Consider the following 24,115-nt stretch of genomic DNA (forward strand, 5'->3'; position numbering starts at 1 on the left):
TTCTGCTCCTATGTCTTATGGTCTAACAATTTGACCTTGCCATAATCCTAATTGTCCTTTTTACAGATAACATCCCACACAACACTATCACTACCTTGCCCCATGGACCTGCCTCTTTTTTTTCTTCTCCACACCTGACAAAATCTGACTAGAGGTAACATAGGGTATACTGCTGGGAGTTGCTCTGGACTCCCTCAATGCTAATTCTGCATCCCATGAAGTTTCGTTGCATTAGATCTAATGTGGGAAAAGAAAATTCTTGATTGTCATCAACTGCACATTCTCAACTGATGAATCAGTACTGCTCCATGTCAAACCCCAGTTAGAAGGAACACAGTGTAGCAAGTGCACAGAATGTACTCTGACTGGATAACTTCAATGTCAAAAGTGGCTCGGCAGCACTGCCATTGGACATTAATAGAAAGGCCTAAGCAATCTGCAACCCACAAATGGGATCCAAGTTCTGTAGTCATACAGTTGTGTATAGTGGTGGACAATGAAACACCTGGCAAGAAATTAAGGCTCCAAAGATATTCTCATCTACAAGAATAGAAGAGCCTGGAATGTTGGTTCAAACGTAAGCTGAACTGCTTCCATTTTCAGTTGGATGTGCTGAGCAGGTGATCCACTGGTGTTCTCCTGAAGTCCCCAGTGTCACAGATGCCAGTCTTCAGCCAATTGGATTTACTGATATCAAAAATGGTTGAAGGCACTGGATGTTGCAAAGGCTCTTAGCCCTGACAATGTTTCTAAAATCGCACTGAAGACGTGTGCTCCAGAATTAGCTACGTGTTTACCGAACTGGTCTAGTGCAGTTACAATGTTAACATCTTCACGATTTTAATGTGGAGTGTCGTGTAGACCATGCAAGTAGAAGTGCATCCCAGACAAATGTTGAATTATCGATTTAATGCTTGATCATCCAAATGGTGGAAGGGCTGGTCGATGGTGTTCTCAAGCAGCAAAGCCCTGCTCACTGATGCTCTGTACCAGTCCACTCCTGCCCTTGTTACAATCTTGCTCAAAGAAGCTGACCTCCAGAGGTGAGGTGACAGTGACTGCCTTTGGTATCAAGGCCATGTGTAGGCATGGGGCCCTCGCAAAACTTAATGGTGCTTGGGGGAGGGGAGCAACTCTCCTCTATTAGAGTCCTACCTGGCATATAGGAAGATGGTTGCGGTTGTTGGAGATTACTCACCTCAGCTCAGGACCCCTCTGCAGGGGTCTCTCAGGAAAGTGTCCTTGGCCCAACTATCTTCAGTTGCCTCATCAATACCTTCCCTCCATCATGAGGTCAGAAGTCAGGATGCTTGCCAATATTCAGCATCATTTGCGAGGACTTGTACTGAAGCAGTGCATCTTCAAATGCAACAATATCCAGGTTTGGGCTGGTAATTAGTTAATAACATGTATATCATGTATATGCCAGGAATAACCATCTCCAACAAGAGAGAATATAGTCACTTCCACTTGATGCTCAATGACATTACCATCACCAGAATCCCCCATAATCAATGTCAATAGAGGTTACCCAAGGTAAATAGTGTGACATGCTGTTAGATCCAGAGGCTGGGAATTCTGTGGCTGGTAACTCTCCTCCACACAGCCTCTGCACCATCAACAAGGCAGGAGTGTGAGGAACACTCCAATTGTCTGGATAAGCAAAGCTCCAACCACACTCCATCTCTGTGCTATCCAAGACACAACTTCCTGCTTGATTGGCCCCATGTCAACTACCTTCAGTATTCACTCCCTTTAATCACTGATGCACAGCAATAGCAGTGTTTTGCATTCAATAATATGCACTGTAGTTAGTTAGAAAAGCTCTTTTGACAGTTCCTTCTGATCCTTTGATCTTTACCACATAGGAGGGCTGGGAAATAGATGCATAGGAAGATGACCACCCATTAGGCACCTCTTCAAGCCACTAACCATCTGCACTTGGAGCTACGTTGCCATTCCTTTACTTTCACTGACTCAAAATCCTGGAACTCCCTCCCGAGTGCCATAAAGGTGCCCCTCAACCCTGCACTTCAGCGGTTCAAGAAGGGAGCTCACTACTAATGCCTCCAGGGCAATTAAGGATGAGGCGATGAGTGATGCCCACATCTCATGAATGGAACTTAAAAAAAAAAAACTACACATTTGCCCCAGGCTAGTCCTAATATTTAAGAATAGAAATTTTAGCTTTTCTTTTCGGTTCCCCTGAGCTATAATTCTGGAATATAGGGGAGTTTTTTGCTCTTTTTAATGTCCATTACAAGCTCCTGCATCTAAGAGGCAGCCAACACTGTGGTTTCCTGTCATCAATGGCTTCTATCCTGGTCGAAGGGAATCCTGCTCTGATTATAGAATGAGGCACAATCCTGGAAATGAGCTGGGAATTTGGAGTGGTTGAATTGGGGTAAACGAGTGGAAACCCTACTGGAATTCTCCTAATTCATGCCTTCCAATCTCCTTGAGCTGCTTGGCAATACTTTAGAATAATAGACTGGCCTATCAAGTTATTTTAAGCTCAGTGATTTATGTTCTACCAGGCTTCAACTTTCTTCTGCTCACTTCTATTGGAATGCGACCAATTACCATACTCTGCTGGCTCTTGCTTCTCTTTTCCATTTTTAATTACGTTCTCTACGCACATCCAACTATTTCTTGCCGTCCAACTCTCTCCTTCTAATGCGTTTCCGGAAACAACTCTCCTTTCCTTTCTTATCTAGTTTGGCCTTTGTGTTCTCCTCCAGTTCCATTCCAACATGGCTGACACTTAACCGTCCTTGGAAGTGGCTAGTGAAGTTGTGCAGGACAACAAGAAGTGGCTTCCTTTCAGTACAATTTTAAATGTGTCAACAAAAATTCAAAGCCCAGTACTTCTAACGTTTCTCCCTCATTAGTGGCAAAGAGTTCTGGGATGCCCTGAGGTTGTTACAGAAATACAATCCTCTCATTTCAAGCTGTAGCTGTCCTTCCTGCATTTCAATGAAACCATTGGAAACTAGGTTACTGTTGGGAATAAAACAAACCTGTCAAATGATGACTGTGCCAAACATTTTAATGGTATTGTTGGCTCTTTTGTTGAAACTCCGTCCAGAATGTGATTCCTTGTACTGGACTGATTGGTTTGTCTGGGGTATTCTGTATCTGCGATCATCTTTCTGTCTAGCTGTATGTGCTCAGTCTGCTTTTTGTTTCTAATGTGCAACTGTTGCAAAGTGCACACAAACTAAAGATACCTGCAATTGTACTTCTGGAAAGAGAAAATGGGTCTAAAGTACAATGATAGTTTATGTAGGGCCTTTACTGTATCAGTATCCAAAGGTACTTCAAGGACCATTTGTAGACAGAGCAGCTTACCTAATACACTGACAGTGCCTTCCTAACTAATTTCATAACCTGCACCTCTACCACCTAGAAGGACAAGGGCAGCAGATACATGGGATCAATACATTCGGCAAGCTATCCTCTAAGACAGTCCATCCTGAGTTGGAAGTGTATCACCATTCCTTCAGTGTCATTCAGTCAAACTCCTGGAACACACTCCCTAACAGTACTGTGGGTGTCCCTACATCCATTGAATGCAAGAGGCAGCTCAGCACCCCTTTCTTGAGCGTAAATAGGAATGGGCAATAAATGCTAATCTAGCCAGTGACGTGTAAATGGAATGTGATGCCATACCACATTGAGCTGTTGTTCAGCTTGCTTGAGGTAGTCTTGAAATGTAAAATCCATACAGTGGAAGTACGGGTTGTTCTGGTGTAAATTGCATTTTGTTAGCACGACTTGTCTATGATGTGATTGATTTAATGGGAATGCCTATTTGGATAAGGCAAACTTTAGCAATTCCAATCCACCTAACCTGCACATCCTTTGGACTGTGGGAGGAAACTGGAGACCCCAAAGGAAACCCATGCAGACAGGGAGAAGAACGTCCAACCTCCACGCACAAGTCCGAAGGTGGAATCGAACCTGGATCCCTGGACCGCGAGGCAGCAGTGCTAACCACTGAGCCAGCATGCTGAAAAGGAGTTGTTTGAAAAAGCCCCTTGCAGAAGGGGAAAGTGAGGCAGAGATGTGTAGGGGAAGATAAGCTGGACCTTGGCCAAAGTGATTGAAGCCACAGGCCAAAAGGTGGAAGCAATTGGAATCTGGAATGTTCAAACATTCAGACTTGGAATCTGGAATCTGGAATGTTCAAACATTCAGACTTGTGCAGGAAATATAGAATATGTGGATTGAAGGGGATTGTGGAAATCAGGAAGGATTGAGGTTATGCTGGGATTTGAAAACCAGGCTGAGAATTTAGGCTCCTGTTCACACAACGTCTCCGTCAGGGAGTGCAATAGTTTCGGATGGCCACAAGTATACCAAGGTTAGATGGAGAGACCTTCCCAGAACCTGTTTTGAATAGTCAGGTTTTTGACGATGACAAAAACAACCGCTCTGAGCTAAGGGAATCACAAACATGGGGTTAAAGTTTTATCTCTGGGCCAACGTGCAACCTGATTGGTTTTATCCCAGTTCTTGCCAGAGAGACAGGCCTTGTTTTAGATTAGGTTAGATTCCCTACAGTGCGCCCATCATGTCCACACTGACCCTCCAAAGAATAACCCACCCAGGCCTATTCCCCTACCCTATATTTATCCCTGACCAATACACCTAATGCTATGGGCAATTTAGCATGACCAGTTCACCTGACCTGCACATATTTGGATCGTGGGAGGAAACTGGAGCACCCGGAGGAAACCCACGCAGACACGGGGAGAATGTGCAAACTCCACACATCGTGGCCCAAAGTGGGAATTGAACCCATGTCCCTGATGCTGTGAGGCAGCAGTGCTAACCACTGAGTCACCGTGTTGTCCCTTCAGTGTTACAATATCAGGAGGTGTGAAAAAAACACTAATTCTCTTAAACAGTGGAGGGTGACCAAATTGGTAGTGAAACAGCGTTCGAAATGGGACCAAAAATAATGACACTAATCTTCCCAATGTTCCAGCTGGGAAAATCTCTTCTTGTCCAATGCTGGATATTCGATGAGCAATCAGGTACTTATCAACAATTGACTCATGTGGCACAACAGCGAACTGAGGCTTTAATCTGCAAGTTTGGCAAAGTGAAGGAATTTGGTACAGTCAGGGGGCAAGTGTTACCTGGCTGCTTCATTTTTTTAAAAAAAAGTAGCAGTCTAAGTGAGGGAGCAGAAGATAACAACTCCAAAGAACTGAAGTCCAGTGATAATACTCACTGACATGTTTCCCATTAAATAATAAGTCTTACTGGGAGGTACAGGAAATATATAAAAGTTGAAGCATCATTATAACTCTGATAATCTTTGATTATTTCTGAACCTGAACCCTATGTAAATATGAAACTAAAAATGGAAGGGCAGGTGATATGTTGTGGCTGTTGTATGTGTGAACTTGTGGACACCTGTGTGATCCATGTAGGGCTGTGTGTGTATGCATGGCAAGTTGGACCAAGAGTCTGTTTCTGTGCTGTACAGCTCTATGACTCTAAGACTAGATGAAAATGAAGGAGCCAACTAAGGCCCTGAAGAAAAACAATGAAATGGAGCATCAAATGTGCAAACACTAGTAATATTTTTTTTTAAGAGACATGTCTGATATCAGGAGGGAGAATAAGGGTAACAGTTTACAAGTCCTTGAAATGTTTAGATTTTTAAGCTGAAAATGCACACAAACACATGGTTGGTAATTCAAATCCTCAGCAGTGAAAAATATCACTGTTCAGTGGTTGGTTAGCAATTATATTTTCCCTGCTGAAATAGTGTTGCTGGAAAAGCGCAGCAGGTCAGGCAGCATCCAAGGAGCAGGAGAATCGACGTTTCGGGCATGAGCCCTTCTTCAGGAATGAGGAAAGTGTGTCCAGCAGGCTAAGATAAAAGGTAGGGAGGAGGGGCTTGGGGGAGTTTCCTCAGTCTTCTTTTCTCTTTTTTTCCTCCCCCCCCCCCCCCCCCCCCCACCTTTTTCTCAGTCAAATCCCTCGAACTCAGCACCGCCTTCCTAACCTGCAGTCTTCCTGATCTCTCCGCCCCCCAACCCAACTCCAGCCTATCGCCCTCACCTTGACCTCCTTCCACCTATCGCATTCCCAACGCCCCTCCCCCAAGTCCCTCCTCCCTACCTTTTATCTTAGCCTGCTGGACACACTTTCCTCATTCCTGAAGAAGGGCTCATGCCCGAAACGTCGATTCTCCTGCTCCTTGGATGCTGCCTGACCTGCTGCGCTTTTCCAGCAACACATTTTCAGCTCTGATCTCCAGCATCTGCAGTCCTCACTTTCTCCTCTCAAATTATATTTTCCCCACTGGTTGTCTTCAGAGAGGCTGAGAGAATCAAGGAGAGAGACAGCGACTTCCAGTTGTTGTTACAAATTCATTTCCCTTTCTCTATGCTCTGCTGTCAAGCAACTACCAAAATTATAGTTCGCTCGTGCGTTCACAAGATTTCACGGGCTTTGCAGGCTGGCTAACTGACCTTTCGTTGTTCAATGTGTGAAGTTATCAAACAAGTGGGAGTTAAAACGCAATGCAGAGATCGGAGCTTTCCTGCCCCCAGAGATGTTGATTTCAGCTCAGCCAGTTTTGTCTGTCTCTCATTAGTTTCATGAAGCTTGTCTCAGTCTGTGGTCAGGTGACCACCTGAACTATTTTAGCTTCCTGCTTCTTCCTTTTCAAAGCCACTTTAGTCCATGAAAGATATGGGTACAACACTCGGATGCTGGAGGTTTGAAAATTGATGGTCTATGTTTTAACCAATATCATAACACTGACATGAAGGGGCCAATTATAGTGTAGCCAAAACTGCTGATGGTACAGAGATGGGTAGGAAAGCAAGTTGTGAGGAGGTTGCCAAGGAACTATAAAGATTAAGTGAGTAGGAAAAGTTTTGCAAATGAGTGGTATCCACTTTGGAAGAAAGAATAGAGGGGGTTAACTGAATGAAGATGGACTACTGAATGATTTAGTAGAAAGGGATTTGGGTCGTCTCCATAAGTTAATCACAAAATTTACATGCAGCTACAGTAATTAACTAGGAAGGCAAATGGGGTGTATCCCTTTACTGCAAGGGCAAGAGAATATCAAAGTAGGGGAGTCCTGCAAGGAATTGTATAAGGCATTAGAAGACCACATAGAGGCATAGAGATGTACAGCATGGAAACACTGTCCTGTCCAACTCGTCCATGCCAACCAGATATCCCAACCCAATCTAGTCCGACTTGCCAACACCCGGCCCATATCCCTCTAAACCCTTCCTATTCATATACCCACGCAGATGCCCTTTTAAATGTTGCAATTGTACCAGCCTCCACTTCCTCTGGCAGCTCTTTCCATACACGTACCACCCTATGTGTGAAAAGGTTGCTCCGTAGGTCTCTGTTTATATCTTTCCCCTCTCACCCTAAACCTATGCCCTCTAGTTCTGGACTCCCCCACCCAGGGAAAAGACTGTCTATTTATTCTATCCATGTCCCTCATGATTTTGTAAACCTCTATAAGGTCACTCCTTAGCCTCCGACGCTCCAGGGAAAACAGCCCCAGCCTGTTCAGCCTCTCCCTATAGCTCAAATCCTCCACCCTGGCAACATCCTTGTAAATCTTTTCTGAACCCTTTCAAGTTTCACAACATTCTTCCGATAGGAAGGAGACCAGAATTGCATGCAATATTCCAAAAGTGGCCTAACCAAGTCCTGTACAGCTGCAATATGACCTCCCAACTCCTGTACTCAGTAGGCAAAAGTGAGGACTGCAGATGCTGGAAATCAGAATCTAGATTAGAGTGGTGCTGGAAAAGCACAGCTGGTCAGGCAGCATCCAAGGAGCAGGAAAATCTACATCTTGGGCAAAAGCCCTTCATCAGGACTGCAGGCAGGGAGCCGCCAGGGTGGAGAGGTAAGTGGGAGGGGGGTGGGGCTGGGAGAAGGTAGCAAAGAGTACAATGGGTGGATGGGGGTGGGGATGAAGGTGATAGGTCAGAGAGGAGGGTGGAGCGGATAGTTGGGAAGGAAGATTGGCAGGTAGGACAGGTTGTAAGCATGGTCCTGAGCTGGAAGGTTGGAACTGAGGTAAGATGGTTGGGTGGGGGGGGGAAAAAGACAGAAAGGGAAATAAGGAAACCGGTGAAGTCCATCCCCCCCACCCCCACCCCCACCCCCACCACCACCATGCTAGAAACATCGATTTTACGGCTCCTCAGATGCTGCCTGACCACCTATGCTCTTCCAGCACCACTCTAATCCTATACTCGGTAGTCTGACCAATGTAGGAAAGCATACCAAATGCTGCCTTCGCTTTCCTATCTACCTGCAACTTTACTTTTAAGGAGCTTTGAACCTGCACTCCAAGGTCACTTGGTTGAGTAATGTTGAGCATCTTGAGTATTAGAGTTTTGCCCTCCTTACTTAAGGAGGGATATGTATGCATTAGAAACAGTTCAGAGAAGGTTTGCTTGGCTGATTCCTGGCATTGAGGGACTTTGAGGAGAGATTGAGCAAGTTGATCCTGTACTCACTGGAGTTTTGAAGAATGAGTGGTGATCTTATTAAATGACATATATGATTCTGAGAGGGTTTCATAGGGTAGATGTTGAGAGGCTATTTCTCCTCTGAGAACTTTAGACCGGGAGTATAGTTTTACTCCTGAGAAATCATGTTCCTCATTTCAGTGTCTTCCCAGGCCTATCCTCAAGTGCTTGAGGGTTGCCGGATTTTCCATGGAAGGTGGAAAACTGGGAGTTGACCATTCCGATCAGTTTGTCCACCTGGAGGTGGAGCAATCAGGAAGTGAGGCTATCATTGGTTTCTAAGGCCAAGAGTATGTTGCAGTAGGAGCTATGGGATTTTGACAACTGCATGTAATTTGCTTGGTGCTATTGTGTCTGTGTGGGAGTGTTCAGTTAGCCAGTGGATGTTGTTTGAGGATATTTTCACTGCTAGCTGTAAGACATTCACTGTGTGTTAACACAAGAAACCAGCAATTTAATCATCTGGCCCTCCTATTAATGCAAGGTTCCCAAATCAAATGCTTGTGAGCTAATGCTGACAAGAAGGTAGCTGAACCCTGGTCACCAGGCTTCCTGTCATTGATTTAAAAGCACACTCAGAATCTGGAAGTAGCTGTTAGTAAAACTGACAATGATTTTGGTGGTGGTGTGAAAATATGTTAAAAGCTGAAATATTCTTTTATTGCTTCTTTGTTGGAAAGTTCTTTCTTTAGTTAAGCCAAAGTGTGACTCTTATTCCACACGCTTGTGATTAGCTCTAATAACTTTTCGACATGGCCTAGCAAGTCACTCTGTCAGATGGTTCAAGGTGTTTCACTGTCATTCTCTTGGTTCATCTGGGATTGGGACTTGTATGTATACTCTGTTTACTTCAGGAAAGAATGCTGTAGAGCACATTAAATATTGGACGTTAGTTATTATGGCATTGAGGCCACGTCAAATCTCTATGGTGCAACCCAGTCCCATTCCCTTGCTCTATCTCTGTAGATTTGCCATTTTTCCTCCTTTTTGAGTGCCTTTTTGAAATCCTCGATTGCCTCCCCTTCCTCCTCTATCATGGGCAACAGGTTTCAGGTTATGCATCATGCCATACATAAAATAATAACTGTTTCTCTCTTCACAGATGCTGCTGGCCTTGCTGAGTTTTTCCAGCACTTTCTTTTTAATTCAGGCTTCATAGTAATTTGATTTTGTGTTCCAGATCGTTATCACTCATTACATGAAAAGGTTCTTTCTTCCAATCCTGCGTACCTAGTGGGCTGAACCTTTAAATCTACATTCTTTCAATCATTGTGCCGTTTGTTATGGGGACAGGTTTTCATTGTCTATCTTGCTTAAACTGTCAGATAATGCTGTCAGATTCCTGTACATTTGAGCTCTGTGAATATGAGGAATTGTATAAAATCAAACTGTCTGGCCTTCACAATGCAGGGAGACATCCGATTTAATTTCTTGTATTGCTGATCTCCAATACAACCACCAAAAACTTCAGGATCAGAATCTGAAGTTACGATTGGTGGTTGAGGCCACAGAAGAAAGTAACAATCGATTAATGGAGGAAAACGAGGAGCTGCTCACCCAAGTGAAAAGGTAAGGAGGAAATGTGATTGAAGATGTTTTCCATTTTAAACTTTTTTTCCGAATATAGAATCATTAAAACAATCCACTGTTTCCAAGGTATCCAGTCTACTCAATAGTTTGCTGCACTAACTATTACAGACTCTGCAAACCTCCTTGCTGTGTTGCCATTCGCTCCAAGTCCCACATCATATATCAGCCCTGTGCGGTTGATGTACAACAAGCAATTGTTAAATTTTCATTCCATCTTGCAAATCTATCCAAGACCACCTCCACCTCTAACCCCTCTCTGCTTTTCTCCGATTCTAGCCTCACATGCTTCTTCAGTCTTAGTCGCTGCAACATTGACAGCCCTGTCTTCAGCTACTGAATTCTTAAGCTCTGCAATTCTCTCACTAACCTTTGTTCTTATAAAGTCATAAAGTTCACTCCTTGCTTGTCCTTGTGTCCCACTTTATTGCTCCTTAACAAAGTCTGATTGATATTGCATTATTGTGTCATGTTTGAATGTTTCCCTGTTACACATACTATACTCATGGAAATTGGTTTCAATCTGCAACAAGATAATAGGAAATGCATTTCCTGATGTCCACTTGTCCATGGAGGTGTCCACACCTGTCCCATTTACTGAGTAGAAAAGGTCTGTTCCATTGTAAGGTTTTAAACAATGATATGCTAGAAATAGTGTGATGGTCTTCATGAGCTCATGGCATCTTGTATGGTCGCTTTTGAAGAGTTGATGGTAATTTCACAGAACAGGTAATCCAGAAAGCCAGGTTAATGTTCTGAGGGATTCAGTTCAAATCTTCCTGTAGCATATGATGAAATTTGAGTTCAACAAAAATCTGAATTTGAAATGCCAGCCTAATGGCGACTATGTAACCATTGTCAATTGTCGTTTAAAAACCCCTCTCTGGTTTACTAGGGAAGAAAATCTACTATCCTTACCCAGTCTGGCCTACATGTGACTCCAGAGCCTCAGCAATGTGGTTGACTCTTAACTGCCCTCTGGGCAATTAGGGATGGGCAATAAATGCCAGCCTAGCCAGTGATCCACAATTTCCATGAATGAGTTACAAAAATGTGGTAATGCAGTAGTTACGCTTAGCTCCATAAATGATACTACTTTTTTTTTTAGGTGTTGATTAAAGGTGCAGTATTGACCAGGGCACTTGGGAGAACTGCCCTGCTCTTGAAAGCAGTAACATGTGTTCTTTCTAGCCCACCTCAAGTAAGCATTGCAACCAAGTCGAAGTATTTGGCATCAAAGCTCCAAGACAGCAATGGCTGTCACAGGCAAGCTGGCAGGACCTTTTTGTATGAATGCCAGTTATGGCCTAGCCAACCAAATTTTGAGGCCTGACCACAGTTCCAAGATATCCAGTCTCAAACCCATTACTCCACATGCTTTTGCCATTAAATCTCACCTGATGGACAGTGTTTCTGTCTGTGCAGCACTCCCTGAGTACAGGAATACAGTGGCGCAACCTAGATTGAGCTGAAGTGGCACCTCCAGGCTTTGACCCTGTGATTGAGGCAAAAGATGCTATCCCACTGAGCCACGAGTGGCCCTCTTGTTGCTCCTGTCACTGACAAGGAGGGCGATTGGGAGTGTATGTTTTGGGTCACTGTAATGCTCTATGCAATGGCACAACCAGTGGGAGATGTGAAGTGAATGTTGGGTTGGCCTTTCCCAATCAGATATACATATAGGCCAAATTCCTGCTAAAGCACACTTTGCTGCTGTAAATTGAGAATGAAAGCCCATTTCAATCTATCTTTGATGTTTTGCATTGACCAAGAAAGTGACCTACCCTTCATGTCTCTGGAATACCAAGTGAAATTGGCATTATTCTCCGGTCCAGAGTCTACAGGTTCTAAATAACCTAGTTTTAATCCACACAGTGCTCAGCAGACCATTTTAATAGAAAAGTCTTTGAAAGAAGATCTGGAAGAATTGAGGACACAGATATCTACTTTACAAGAGAGCAATGAAAGGCTTATTCTTCAGAATAAGCAAGAGGTAACTCTTGAGTTGAGCATGTCTCACTGGATAGCTGTGAACTTTGGACATGGAGAAGAATTTGAGAATTGACCTACAATATTAATTTTCTGTTCAGGTGAAGGACAATCAATACCTAATTCAGAAGATTGCCTCACTTCAGGAAGAGGTACTTGGTCTATTTTCTCTCTGCCTTTTTTTCAAATGCTTTCAAGCCCCTCCAGTGTTTACCATGAGTTCTTTACAGCAGGGCTTGTATGAAGTGGTTGTTCCTTCTGTTTTTATTCTGATGATGAATGCCAGTCAAGCCAAAGACCATTCCTCTATGTTTATACATTGTGACTTTAAAGAGGTTGTTTTGTCCTTTTTCTTTTGAAAAGTGGTTGTAAAGCAGAGGTAGTGAACCATCCACTGAACACCACTTGACTAAACAGCTTGTAAGGCCTTGGGTTGTTTTTTTTTTTATAAATTTAAATGTCAGAACAATGGAAGCAGCCTGGGTGTGGCCAGATCTCTCCGAATAGTTTTAGTTTTAGCTTTAGTTCTCAGCAGAAGCTATTTGGGGTCTCAAGAATTGGAAGCTTCAGAGAATGTCTCCTCGTTGCTATCCTCTCTGAACTTTCTCTTGAAGGACTTTCCTCCTGGATTGGAAAACTGCATGAGAGAATCTGCCTGAATTTTCTTTTTTGCCAAGGAGTGTGTTTATGGAATTTTAGTATACTGGAACAGTTAACCAATAATAGTTACTGTTACTGTTATTCTGTTAAGTTTTCAATAGTGAAGTTATTTTAAATTCCACTTCCTTGTGTTTTGACGATAGTGTTTGAATAAATTGTGTTTTGCTAAACATCAAGTCGTTTTCCCAGTCGCATTGCATTGGGAACAGACCTTTACATTTGCTCTTAAAATAAGTAAAGTTAGGATTTACGCTACCCCTTTAAAATATTTTGAGGGGGTCTGGTCCATAACAAAATGCTGTCAATAGACTGAAACCTTATGAGTTTGATGGCCAAGTGTTGGTGCTGAGAACCCTTGTCCCTGTATTTAAGCTAGTGATGCTGGCTGGTTTGACATTGGAAAGCACAACCATAAAAGTTGCATTAGACGGAGTGCAGCCTGCTCTGTTAAAACGCAGCATATTTTAGAAGTTTGGAGAATGCTTCAATTCTCCCAAAACAGCAAATAAACTTGACCCTGATTCTTTTAGCGAGTGCCAGGTTTTTACTAAAAAAGGCCATTCAGCCCCTATTAAGTATGCAAAGTGTCTGATAAATGACAGACCCAAATCCCTTTTTGTCAGTAAATTGCAAATTTATTTGGTACTAATGGACATCTTTTTAAAACAAAGCCAGCAATTGTGCCAAGTCATTTTGTTCATTTATTTTTAGCGAACATTTTTTGTCAGAAGAATGTTAAATATTTTCAGATGAATGTTCATGTTATGGATATCCTCACTGACTTGTGGGTTTGAAACTGAGTACTGACTATGGTAGCAACAAGCATTTGGATTTAAGTGGAATGTGATGTTGATTGTCTTCTGTGATCATGCTTTTCAACTTCTCTTCAGACTGATGGGCTCTCTCTCTTGCGCGCTCTCTCTCTTGTGAAGGAGCAATCACTATTACCAGTGATAGAGTTGAGCTCAGTGAACTTCTTGTCCCATGTCCAGAGGAAAAATTTTGTGCACTAGATTGAATCATAGAATCACGACAGTATCGAAAGAGTCTTTCAGCCCTTCAAATCTCACCCAGATTCACCACCCCCACCCTATCTCTGTAACCCAACTTTTCCATGGCTAGTCCACCTATCCTGCAAATCCCTGGACACTATGTGGCAATTTAGCACGGCCAATCCACCTAACCTGCACATCTTTGGTCTGTGGGAAGAAACTGGGCCACCCGGCACCAATCCATGCGGACACTGAGTGAATGTGTCAACACCACACGCAGTCGCCCGGGGCTGGCACTGAGGTAGCAGCGCTAATCGTGGAGTCTGCCCTGAGGCCAAATATTGAGAATAAGTGCCTTCTGAAATGGAACCATCAGTTGATTTGGCAACATTTTAGAAGACTTACACCCATAGAGCTTGAAGATCATTTTGGGTATCATTCTCAGCTTTGATCCAAGCTAATCTAACAGACATTTATTTATCAAAAGTATTTATCCACTTCACAGACCCTTCATGCTACTGGGTGGAAATATTATCCACCACTTTCCCTCAATGATGGCAGTGATGTTCTTCATCAATTCCAATGCACCAGCTGAAAGGGTATCAGGACCCTTGACCTGAGACTCTTGTTATGGTTCTCCAGGTATGCTTTGAAGAACCTACAACAGACACCTCAGAATACCTCCAGCTGATTGTCTAAGTCCTGTTTCATAGGCAGCTCAACAGCAAGGTCCTCTCCCAGGCCAGCATGCTCCACGTTGAGATTCTGATCATTTAAAACCAGCTCTACTGGCTGGTCAATGGCATTCCACTCTCCTCATACAGGAATCCTGAAACAATTGCTCCATACTCAGAACCTGGTTCTGCATGGAACTCTTTGGATGTTCTCACAACCTCCATAAGGAGGTCAAGCATCTTAGGTAAAAACAATGACTGCAGATGCTGGAAGCCAGATTCTGGGTTAGAGTGGTGCTGGAAAAGCACAGCAGTTCAGGCAGCATCTGAAGAGCAGGAAAGTCAACGTTACAGGCAAAAGCCCTTCATCAGGAATAGAGGCAGAGTGCCTGAAGGGTGGAGAGATAAATGAGAGGAGGGTCGGATGGGGAGAAAGTAGCATAGAGTACAATAGGTGAGTGGGGGTGGGATGAAGGTGATAGCTCAGAGAGGAGGGTGGAGTGAATAGGTGGAAAAGAAGATAGGCAGGTAGGACAAGTCATGGGGACAGTGCTGAGCTGGAAGTTTGGAATTGGGGTGAGGTGAGAGAAGGGGAAATGAGGAAACTGTTGAAGTCCACATTGATGCCCTGGGATTGAAGTGTTCCGAAGCAGAAGATGAGGCGTTCTTCCTCCAGGCGTCTGGTGAGGGAGCAGTGGTGAAGGAGGCCCAGGACCTCCATGTCCTTGGCAGAGTGGGAGGGGGAGTTGAAATGTTGGGCCACAGGGTGGTGTGGTTGATTTGGTGCGGATGTCCCAGAGATGTTCCCTAAAGCACTCTGCTAGGAGGCGTCCAGTCTCTCAATGTAGAGGAGACCACATCGGGAGCAACGGATACAATAAATGATATTGATGATGGATGTGCAGGTAAAACTTTGGATGTGGAAGGCTCCTTTAGGGCCTTGGATGGAGGTGAGGGAGGAGGTGTGGGTGCAGTTTTTGCAGTTCCTGCGGTGGCAGGGGAAGGTGCCAGAATTTGAAATCAGAACAAGTCCATGGATGGCTACATAGGTCTTCAATGATTTACAAAACCCTGCTGCATGCAGGGTGGGGGTCACTGCTCAGAGGTAGATCGCTTGTTTGGAGGTTGGGTGCACTCTCCCCCAGTGCCTCTACATTCCTGATAAAGTTTCATTATGAGTTTATGCCTTCCAAAATTAACCACCTCTATCTAGTTTGGTTGGTCACAAGCCCAGAACAACCCATGCTGACCCCAAGTTGGCTAAGATGCTTGACCCGTATCTGCTCCCAGGAGGACCAGTTCCACCACAGAACACACCAGATGGCCTCCTTCTTTAGAGACCGCCGTTTCCTTTCCCACGTGATTAAAGATGCCCTCCAACCCACCTCGTCCACATCCTGCACCTCCGCCCTAAGACCCCACCCCTCCAACCGTAACAAGGACAGAACCCCCCCTGGTGCTCACCTTTCACCCTACCAACCTTTGCATAAACCAAATCATCCGCCGACATTTCTGCCACCTCCAAACAGAGCCCACCACCAGGGATCTATTTCCCTCCCCACTCCTTCCCGCCTTCCGCAAAGACCATTCCCTCCATGACTACCTGGTCAGGTCCACGCTCCCCCCACCTCACTGCCTTTATTCCTGATGAAGGGCTTTTGCCCGAAATGTTGATTTCGAAGCTACTTGGATGCTGCCTGAACTGCTGTGCTCTTCCAGCACCACTAATCCAGAATCTGGTTTCCAGCATCTGCAGTCATTGTTTTTACCTCGTTGCTCTGATTTCAACTTCATGTCCACCTCATGCCTGTGGGCTGCCTAAGAAGCACAAGGTGCAAAATGGGCAAGCTCTTTGGCAATCTTTCTAAATATTTTGTTCGGGGATAAATTTTCAAATCGATACTTGTTGCTGGAGTTTTAAGCAGTATGTGCCATTTAAACATAATTGTCTGGATAACAAGTCAGAAGAAGTTTTATTTAAGGTATACACTTTTTTTTTATTGTACATAGACAATGGTATAATACTGCCATTTTCAAACCCATCCATATGTGACAATAAAAACCACAAAGATATAGCACTATAATTAAAGTCTCCTTCCAGTTTAACTGCTCGGAAACCAGTTTAGTTGACTCAGTATCAACAGAGATTTTAGGCAGTCAAAAGGATCACTTCAAGCACATGCTGAACACTCCAGTTGGTAGAAAGCAGGGTGGTTAAGAAGGCATTTAGTACACTTTCCTTCATTACTCACTCCTTTTGAGTATAGGTGTGGAGATGTTGTGTTGAGGTTGTACAGGACATTGAGGTTTCTCCTGGAGGACTGTGTCCAATTTTGATCGCCCTGTTTTAAGAAAGATATTGTTAAGCTGAAGAGGGTTCAGAAGAGATTTGCAGGATGTTACTGGGAATGGAAGTTTTGAGTTAGAGGGATAGGCTGGGACACTTCTCATTGGCGCATTGGTGGTTGAGGGATGAGGTTATTGAGGATTATGAAATCATGAGGGGTATAGATAAGGTGACTGGCAGGTATCTTTGGGATGGGGGTTTTCAAGATAAGGGGGCATATTTTCAAGGTAAGAGGAGAAAGATTTAAAGTCATGAGGGGAATTTTTTTTTATAAAGAGTGTGGTTAGTGTGTGGAATGAACTTCCAGAGAAAGTGGGAGATGCAGGTACAGTTACAACGTTTCAAAGACATTTGGATAAGTGCACAAATAAGTAGTGTTTGGAAGGATATGGGCCAAGCGTAGGCAGGTGATACTAGTTTAGTTTGGATTATGGTTGGCATGAACTGGTTGGACCGAAGAATCTGTTTCAGTGCTGTATGATTCTATACTTCAAGTCGGGGCACACACATTGAGATTTTGTTGATGGAACCAGCCACTACCAGCTAATACAAAAATGAAATGCTGGGAAAACCCAACAGGTCTATCACCATCCTTAAAAAGAGAAATAGAGTTAACATTTCAAGCCAGCCGTGATTTCAGAATGTGGAAGTGCTGGTATTGTACTCGAGTGGACAAAGTTTAAAAATCACACAACACCAGGTTATAGTCCAACAGGTTTATTTGGAAGCACTAGCTTTCAGAGCACTGCTCCTTCAGATGGTTGTGAAGTATAAGACCATATGACACAGAATTTATAGCAAATGATTACAGTGTCATGCAAGTAAAATGATATATATATCAAGTCTAGATTGTCTTTCATTTTTAGAATGGGTTGCATGTTTCGATTCATTAATATGTAAATCCCAGAACTACTTTTAAGTCACATTCCTGAAATAACTTTAAAGTTTTTTTTTAAAAGAAGTGACATCTCAACTCAGACAATGCATTAAAGGTGTGAGGTTAGAGTCTGTCTGTATCCCAATCTTGAGTCAGACTGGTTCTATTTCCAAAGTGAAACATTATATGGATTGACTGCCTACAGGTTGGTTTCAGAAAGTGATACTTCATGGTTTTTGGAGATTTGAACTATGTCTTGACTTTTATTATGCTACCAGCTAGAGTTTGGGGTTTAATGCTATTCCTACACAGCAGTGGCATAGTGGTAATGTCACTGGGCTAGTAATCCAGAACCTACATTAATGTTGGGTCATCAGTTCAAATCCCACCATGTCAGATAGTGGAATCTGCCTTCAATTTACGAAGATAAAATCTAGAATTTAAAAGAAAAACAACTAGCATACTGATATTCAAGTGTCATAAAAGCTAATATAGTTCATTTCCTTTAGGGAAGGAAATCTTTCACCCTTATCTGTGCTCGCAGACCTACAGCAATGTGGTTAACTCTTAAACAACAAGAATGTTGGGGAAAACTCAGCCAATCGCAGCATCTCTGTTTGACTCTTAATTTGCCCTTTGGGCAGCTAGGGCTGATCATTAAATCCTGGCCTAGACAGTAATGCCCAAACCCCATGAATAAATATGTCTCTTAAAAAAAATAACCCACCTTTTCTATAATGAGTCTAATGGCCTATTTTGTTAAGTGATAAAGGATATATCACGAGTGAATCTTTTCAAAAAAATGCCTTGTCTATAAGACTATACAAATTATTGCATGATGGTAACAGGCGCAAGTGACATTGGCAAGTTAGATATATTTGCTAAGAGAATTAGGAGCTTAGGACAATATGGCCGAATCTCAAGCTGAGCTCCTCAATTCTCCACCCAGAATGGTATGACATCAGATTAGGCAGAGCCTTATGCAGTCTCTCTAACATTAACTTCTTCAAAGCCATTGTCTCAAACAACATGCACTTGCAGTCATATTCAAATATTCGGTGGCTCAAATTTCTCCGTAATCTGAAATAAGTTTAACCTTTGACTTAATTTCTGCTGATGACCAGTTTGGCAGAATTAGATTGAAGACCAGTGGCTAGGAGGAGGAAATGTTTTCATTGCAACCATGAAAATAAGCAACAGCCTCAAAACTCACAGCACTCAGTGGCTAGACTGGTAAGGTTAACAAATGCAGGGGAAAGCCATCAGCTCAATTTCCATCCCCAAACTTGCACTAAGGGGAAGTGATGGCATAGTGGTATTATCACTAGACTATTAATCTGGTGACCCTGACAATGTTCTGGGTTCAAATCACACCATGGAATTTGACTTGATTCCTTTTTTAAAAAAATATTGAAGAGTCTAATGACCATTAAGCCATTGCTGATTGTCCAGAAAAATCCATCTGTTTCACTAATGTCCTTCATGGAAGGAAATCTACCATCCTTAGCAGGTCTGGACCACACGATACCCCTGACCCACAGCAATGTTGTTGACTGCCCTCTAGGCAATTGGGAATAGGCACTAAATGTTAGTCTGTCCAGATCCCATGAAGGAATTAATAAAAACCCATTGTGACTTGGATGTGTTTTGGTGTTCCCAAGGGAACATAGATGTACACTAAATACCAGACTTGCTAGCAACGCCTGCATTCCAGAAACTGATTAAAAAAAAATATATATTTTTGGGTGAATTTGAAATCAGTTGCCAGAGATGGTTGGATAGTGATTAACTTACTAAACTGCTCATTCATCCCAACGTCTTGTGGTGCTTTGAAAGGACAGTCTGTTTTGTTTGGAAGGTATTGAAGTGGTGGTTTAACTGGAAGGTCAACTTTTGCAAATGTAAAATTTGGCTTCATTTCAAATGTAAAATGAGATGTTGAAATCTGGGGATTTTGCAGGTGGCTGTGTTCATAGTTGCTGCCCTTGCCATGCTAGATGAATTTGGAGATCCTTGCATATCTCTGGTCAATACAGAACAATGTAGCATGGCCAATCCACCATAGCTGCACATCTTTGATTTGCAGGAGGAAACCCACGGGGGGGGGGATCGTGCAAATTCCACACAGACAGTCACCCGAGGTTGGAATTGAACCCAGGTCCCTGGCACTGAGGCAGCTGTGTTACCACTGAGGAAGTTGTGACCAGACAGCATTATGTGCAGCTTCTCTCAACAGATCACTGTCTATTGAGAGAGAGAGAGAGTGGGTTTGAATTACCCATTGAGCATCTCCCAGTCTTAAATGACCTTCAAAAGCTGATTACATCAACTGAACCTTTCCCTGCAGAGACATGTGGGATCATTAGTGATTCCATATTCTGTCACTGGTTGCTTCTAAGTGTTGAATACTGTGTGCAGGCCATGTCCTAACCCAATCCTTGCTCATTGCCCTTACCCTCAGTATTGTCCATCTTCAAGTGCAATGCCTCGGATCCTACCCTGAGTGCTCTAAGACTAGTATCTTAAACTTACATAAGGGAACAACTAAGTTGGCATGAAAGCTGAACTGGGTGAAGGAGTTGGATATTCTATTAATAAACAGAAAAGCAGTGGTGCGTGTTTACACGGATAATTCCAACTGTTCAAAAAATGTATGTTACTATGGAGTAGGTTCCACCATATGTGGTTAACCTTGTTTTAAAAACATTTTAAGGGAAGTTTCAAGGTTGAGGGAAAGTTGCATAATTATAAAAAGACAATTGGCAGGTCAGGATATAAAAAGCAGCAGATAATGATAAAAATGTTAATTAGAATTGCGAAATTAGAGTATGAGAGGGAGTTGGCTAGAAAAGGTTTACTTGGATTGCAAGTGTTTCTACAGGGTTTTTCGAAAGGAAAAGGGTGAGTAAAGTGGGTGTTGGTCATAGAGTGAGAAAACGGAGTTAATAGCAGATAACAAAGAAATGGATGAGATGGACAAATATTTTGCTTTTGCCTTACAGTAAGGAATGCAACCACATTCTAGTGCTAGCTGTAAATTAGGAGATGGAAGTGACCGAGGAACCTGGTGAAATTACGATGACTAAAGAAGTGACACAAGAAATCCGATGGCGCTATGGACTGGACTTGACTCTGGGTCCAGAGAATTGGCCACTGAGGTTGTAGATACAGTGGTGCTAATTTTCACATTTTCCCTAGATTTGGAAAAGGTTTCATCAGCATGGAAAGTAGTGAAAATAACTTTTTATTTTCTGTTCAAGAAGAGACTGTAAAATATGTGTCAGTGAGCTGGACATCAGTCATTGGGAAAGTATTAGTATCAGTTATTAAGGCTCAATTAGCTAGGCATTTAGCAAGACCCTCTAGTTGGGCAAAGCCAGCTGGATTTGTAAGGGAAATCATGCTTCCCCAGTTTATTAGACTTCTTTCATGGAGTAACATGTGCTATGCATAATGGGGAACCCATTAACAAATCTACTTTGATTTCCATAAGGCTTATGACTAGATTCTCACCATTATTATGTAAAGTAGCAGCACATGGAGCAAGGGAATAATGAATGAGCATGGATGGAAGATTGACTAGTCAGCAAAGACAATAGCTCTCTTTCTAATTGGTAAGTGATGGGTGTGGTCCTGCAAGGGTTTGTAGTGGAACCTCAACGTTTTACAATTTATATCAATGAGGGCACTGAAGATACAGTCACTAAATTTGCAAATGAAGCAAAAAGAGAGGTTGCAGACCAATGTAGGTAGATTGAAAGAGTGGGCAAAAATCTGACAGATGGAGTATAATGGAGGAACGAATGAAATTGTTCACTTTGGCATGTAGAGTAATGTAATGTGTTTTCTGAATGAAGGAGAATGGCAGAATACCAAAGTGCAGAAGGATCTGGTGCTCCAGTGCTCAAGTCTCAAAAGGTTAATATGCAAGTATAAAGGGAATTATCTATCCTATGTGATGAGCAGAATTGAACATAACAGTAAGGATGTTCTTCAGTTTCATATAATGTTGATGAGACCATATCTCGAATAATGTGTTTTAGGTTTGGCCGTCTTATTTATGGAAATATGTGGATATATTTAGGAGATGGTTTACTAGATTGAGCCTGAATTGAGCAGGTTGAGTTCTGAAGATAGACTCATAGAGATGTACAGCACGGAAAAAGACCCTTCGGTCCAATTGTCCATGCTGACCAGATATCCCAACCCAATCTAGTCCCAGCTGTCAGCACCTGACCCATATCCCTCTAAACCCTTTCTGTTTATATACCCCCCTAAACTGAATGCTGGACCTTCATTTTAAGAGACCTGTAAATTATTACCATATCTCCCAGGTTTAAAGTCATCCCATCCATCTCCAAAAATGAGAACAGTTGACTGGTTGTGTCCCTCTTTACCTCTTGCTCCATGTTAAGTGGAGAAACCCGTGACCATATCACCACGTATGCTACAATACTGTTCAAAGCAGATTTCATAAAAGTGCACTTCAGATGGAAGCTGGTACCCACTATCTCTGGAGTAATCACTGGTTTGTCAAGTAGATCGAGAAGCTTAGCTGCAAAACAAAAAGAGAAGCACGTACTTCAAATGCAGATATAAAACCTGCAAATTGGTTTCACATATAAACAATTAAAATTAGCTCAGTACAAATTATCAGCCTTTTTTAAAATGGTCAGAGAACTCAAAGGTGAATGTGCACAATTGCTTGAAAGTATACAGCTAACACAAGAAGGCATGCTAATATGTTCACAAGTGGTTCTAGCATCACACCCCAACCCCAGCATAAATTTTCCTGCATTAAAAGTAAAGTACTTCAAAGGCTGGAAATCTGAAATGAAAACAAAGCACTGGCGAAACTCAGTAGGTCTGGTAGCATCTGGTGAAGAAAGAAACATTTAGAGTTTGATATTAATGTCCCTTGGGAAGAATTGGAGAACAATGGTTTTTAAGCTGTTGACGGGGGTCGGGGAGGAGAAGGGTTAAGAACAAATGAAGAGTGTTTCTAGGATAAAAGGCAAAGGAAGTGATAGTAGTGCAGAAAAGATATGAGTGCCGAAATGGGCATGCTAATAGTAGGTATTAACAGTGGAAAACAGCAGAGCTAACCTGGAGAGCAGGCAAACCCAACCAAGACATTTGGTGAGGGAGTGGCAGGACACAGATCTGGTTGCACAGAGACCTGTTTTTTTTTCACACTCTGCCTCAGCTGCCTCAGGAACTGTCTTAAACTAGATTAACTATTAACCCCAAATGAAATGCGCAAGCTATAGCAGCCCCAATTACTTGAAGAGACTGTGTTTACACTTCTCATCCCTAAAAATAAGATTTAACTGTCTACCCTTTAAAATTAAATCCTATTAAATAACTGATGGTTTCAAAAAGCTAGGCTGGTTTCCACTGGAGTTTAGAGTAGGTGGTGAGTTGTTTGAGATGTCAAGATCATTCATGATTTTATACAAGATGGATTGGAAAGGATGGTTCTTCATGTGGGTGAGTCCAGAACTCGACATTGTTTTATAACTGGGGCCAGAGATGAGAGAAATATTTTGAAGTTTGGGTGATAGGGAAATCGCTGCTGCAGAAGGCAGTAGACGTGGGGTTATGGAATATTTTAGAGACTGAGCTAGACTTTCACTAGATCAGGGTATTGAAGGTTAACAGGAGTAGATGGGTTTGTGACGTTTTGAAGCAAACATCAGCTGTAATCTTATCAAATAACAGAGCAGGTTCGAGGGACCAAAGGAGCAGATCTAGACTGTAATCTGTTTGAATGTACTCTGCTCAGGGACTCAGCATTTATTGTCACGTGGATGTGTTCCATCATTATCACAATGTGAAGACCATGAGAAAGTTGCATGTGCCATTGGATATAATGTAATTGTGATCAGATTAATAATTTAAAAATCCTGTTTCAGTCAGATGCAAATCCTCAATGATGTTCTTGCTTTTACTTCAGAATCTAAGAATTACCATAGATATAGAGGCACTTCGCGACAGGATTGCTGTGCTGTCCAGTGATAAGACAGAGCTTCAGGTATGTTCATTCATGGACCCTTTAACTGATGAGCCTGAGCTTTTGGTAAGTGACAATAGAACTCCTGCAATGCCTGAACGCACATCCATGTTATCAACTTTCTCTTTTCAAGCTTCGATACAGTCTGACCACCATATAGGAGCAGGTTACAGTTATTCTGTTCCTCAAGTCAATTCAGGATTGGGGTGTGACTGAGCTGTATCATGATGTTACCCACTTGCTGTGGTTCAACTGCATGAACAGGAAAACAGCGAGGAGAAACAGGATAAGGCCATTCAAGCTGTCAAGGCTGTTCCACCATTCAACGAGATCACAATCAATCATCTTCCTCAAAACCAATTTCCTCAGTTTTAAGCATGAGTTCACAGAAAATCTTACTTGGGTCTTTTTTTTTCCTGTGTGTGATCTTTAACAC

General features: G+C 42.7%; 1 protein-coding gene across 1 annotated transcript in view; it reads left to right on the plus strand.

Annotated features, from left to right (window-relative positions):
• Positions 1-24,115, plus strand: part of lrmp (lymphoid-restricted membrane protein) — a 165,181-nt gene that overhangs the window by 27,181 nt on the left and 113,885 nt on the right. The window contains 4 exon segments of the mRNA XM_072562048.1: positions 9,951-10,109; positions 12,003-12,120; positions 12,218-12,268; positions 23,623-23,745. Coding sequence (XP_072418149.1) covers positions 9,951-10,109; positions 12,003-12,120; positions 12,218-12,268; positions 23,623-23,745 — 451 coding nt within the window.

This window comes from Chiloscyllium punctatum, chromosome 44 (genome assembly GCF_047496795.1).
Source record: "Chiloscyllium punctatum isolate Juve2018m chromosome 44, sChiPun1.3, whole genome shotgun sequence".
Taxonomy (NCBI): Eukaryota; Metazoa; Chordata; class Chondrichthyes; order Orectolobiformes; family Hemiscylliidae; genus Chiloscyllium; species Chiloscyllium punctatum.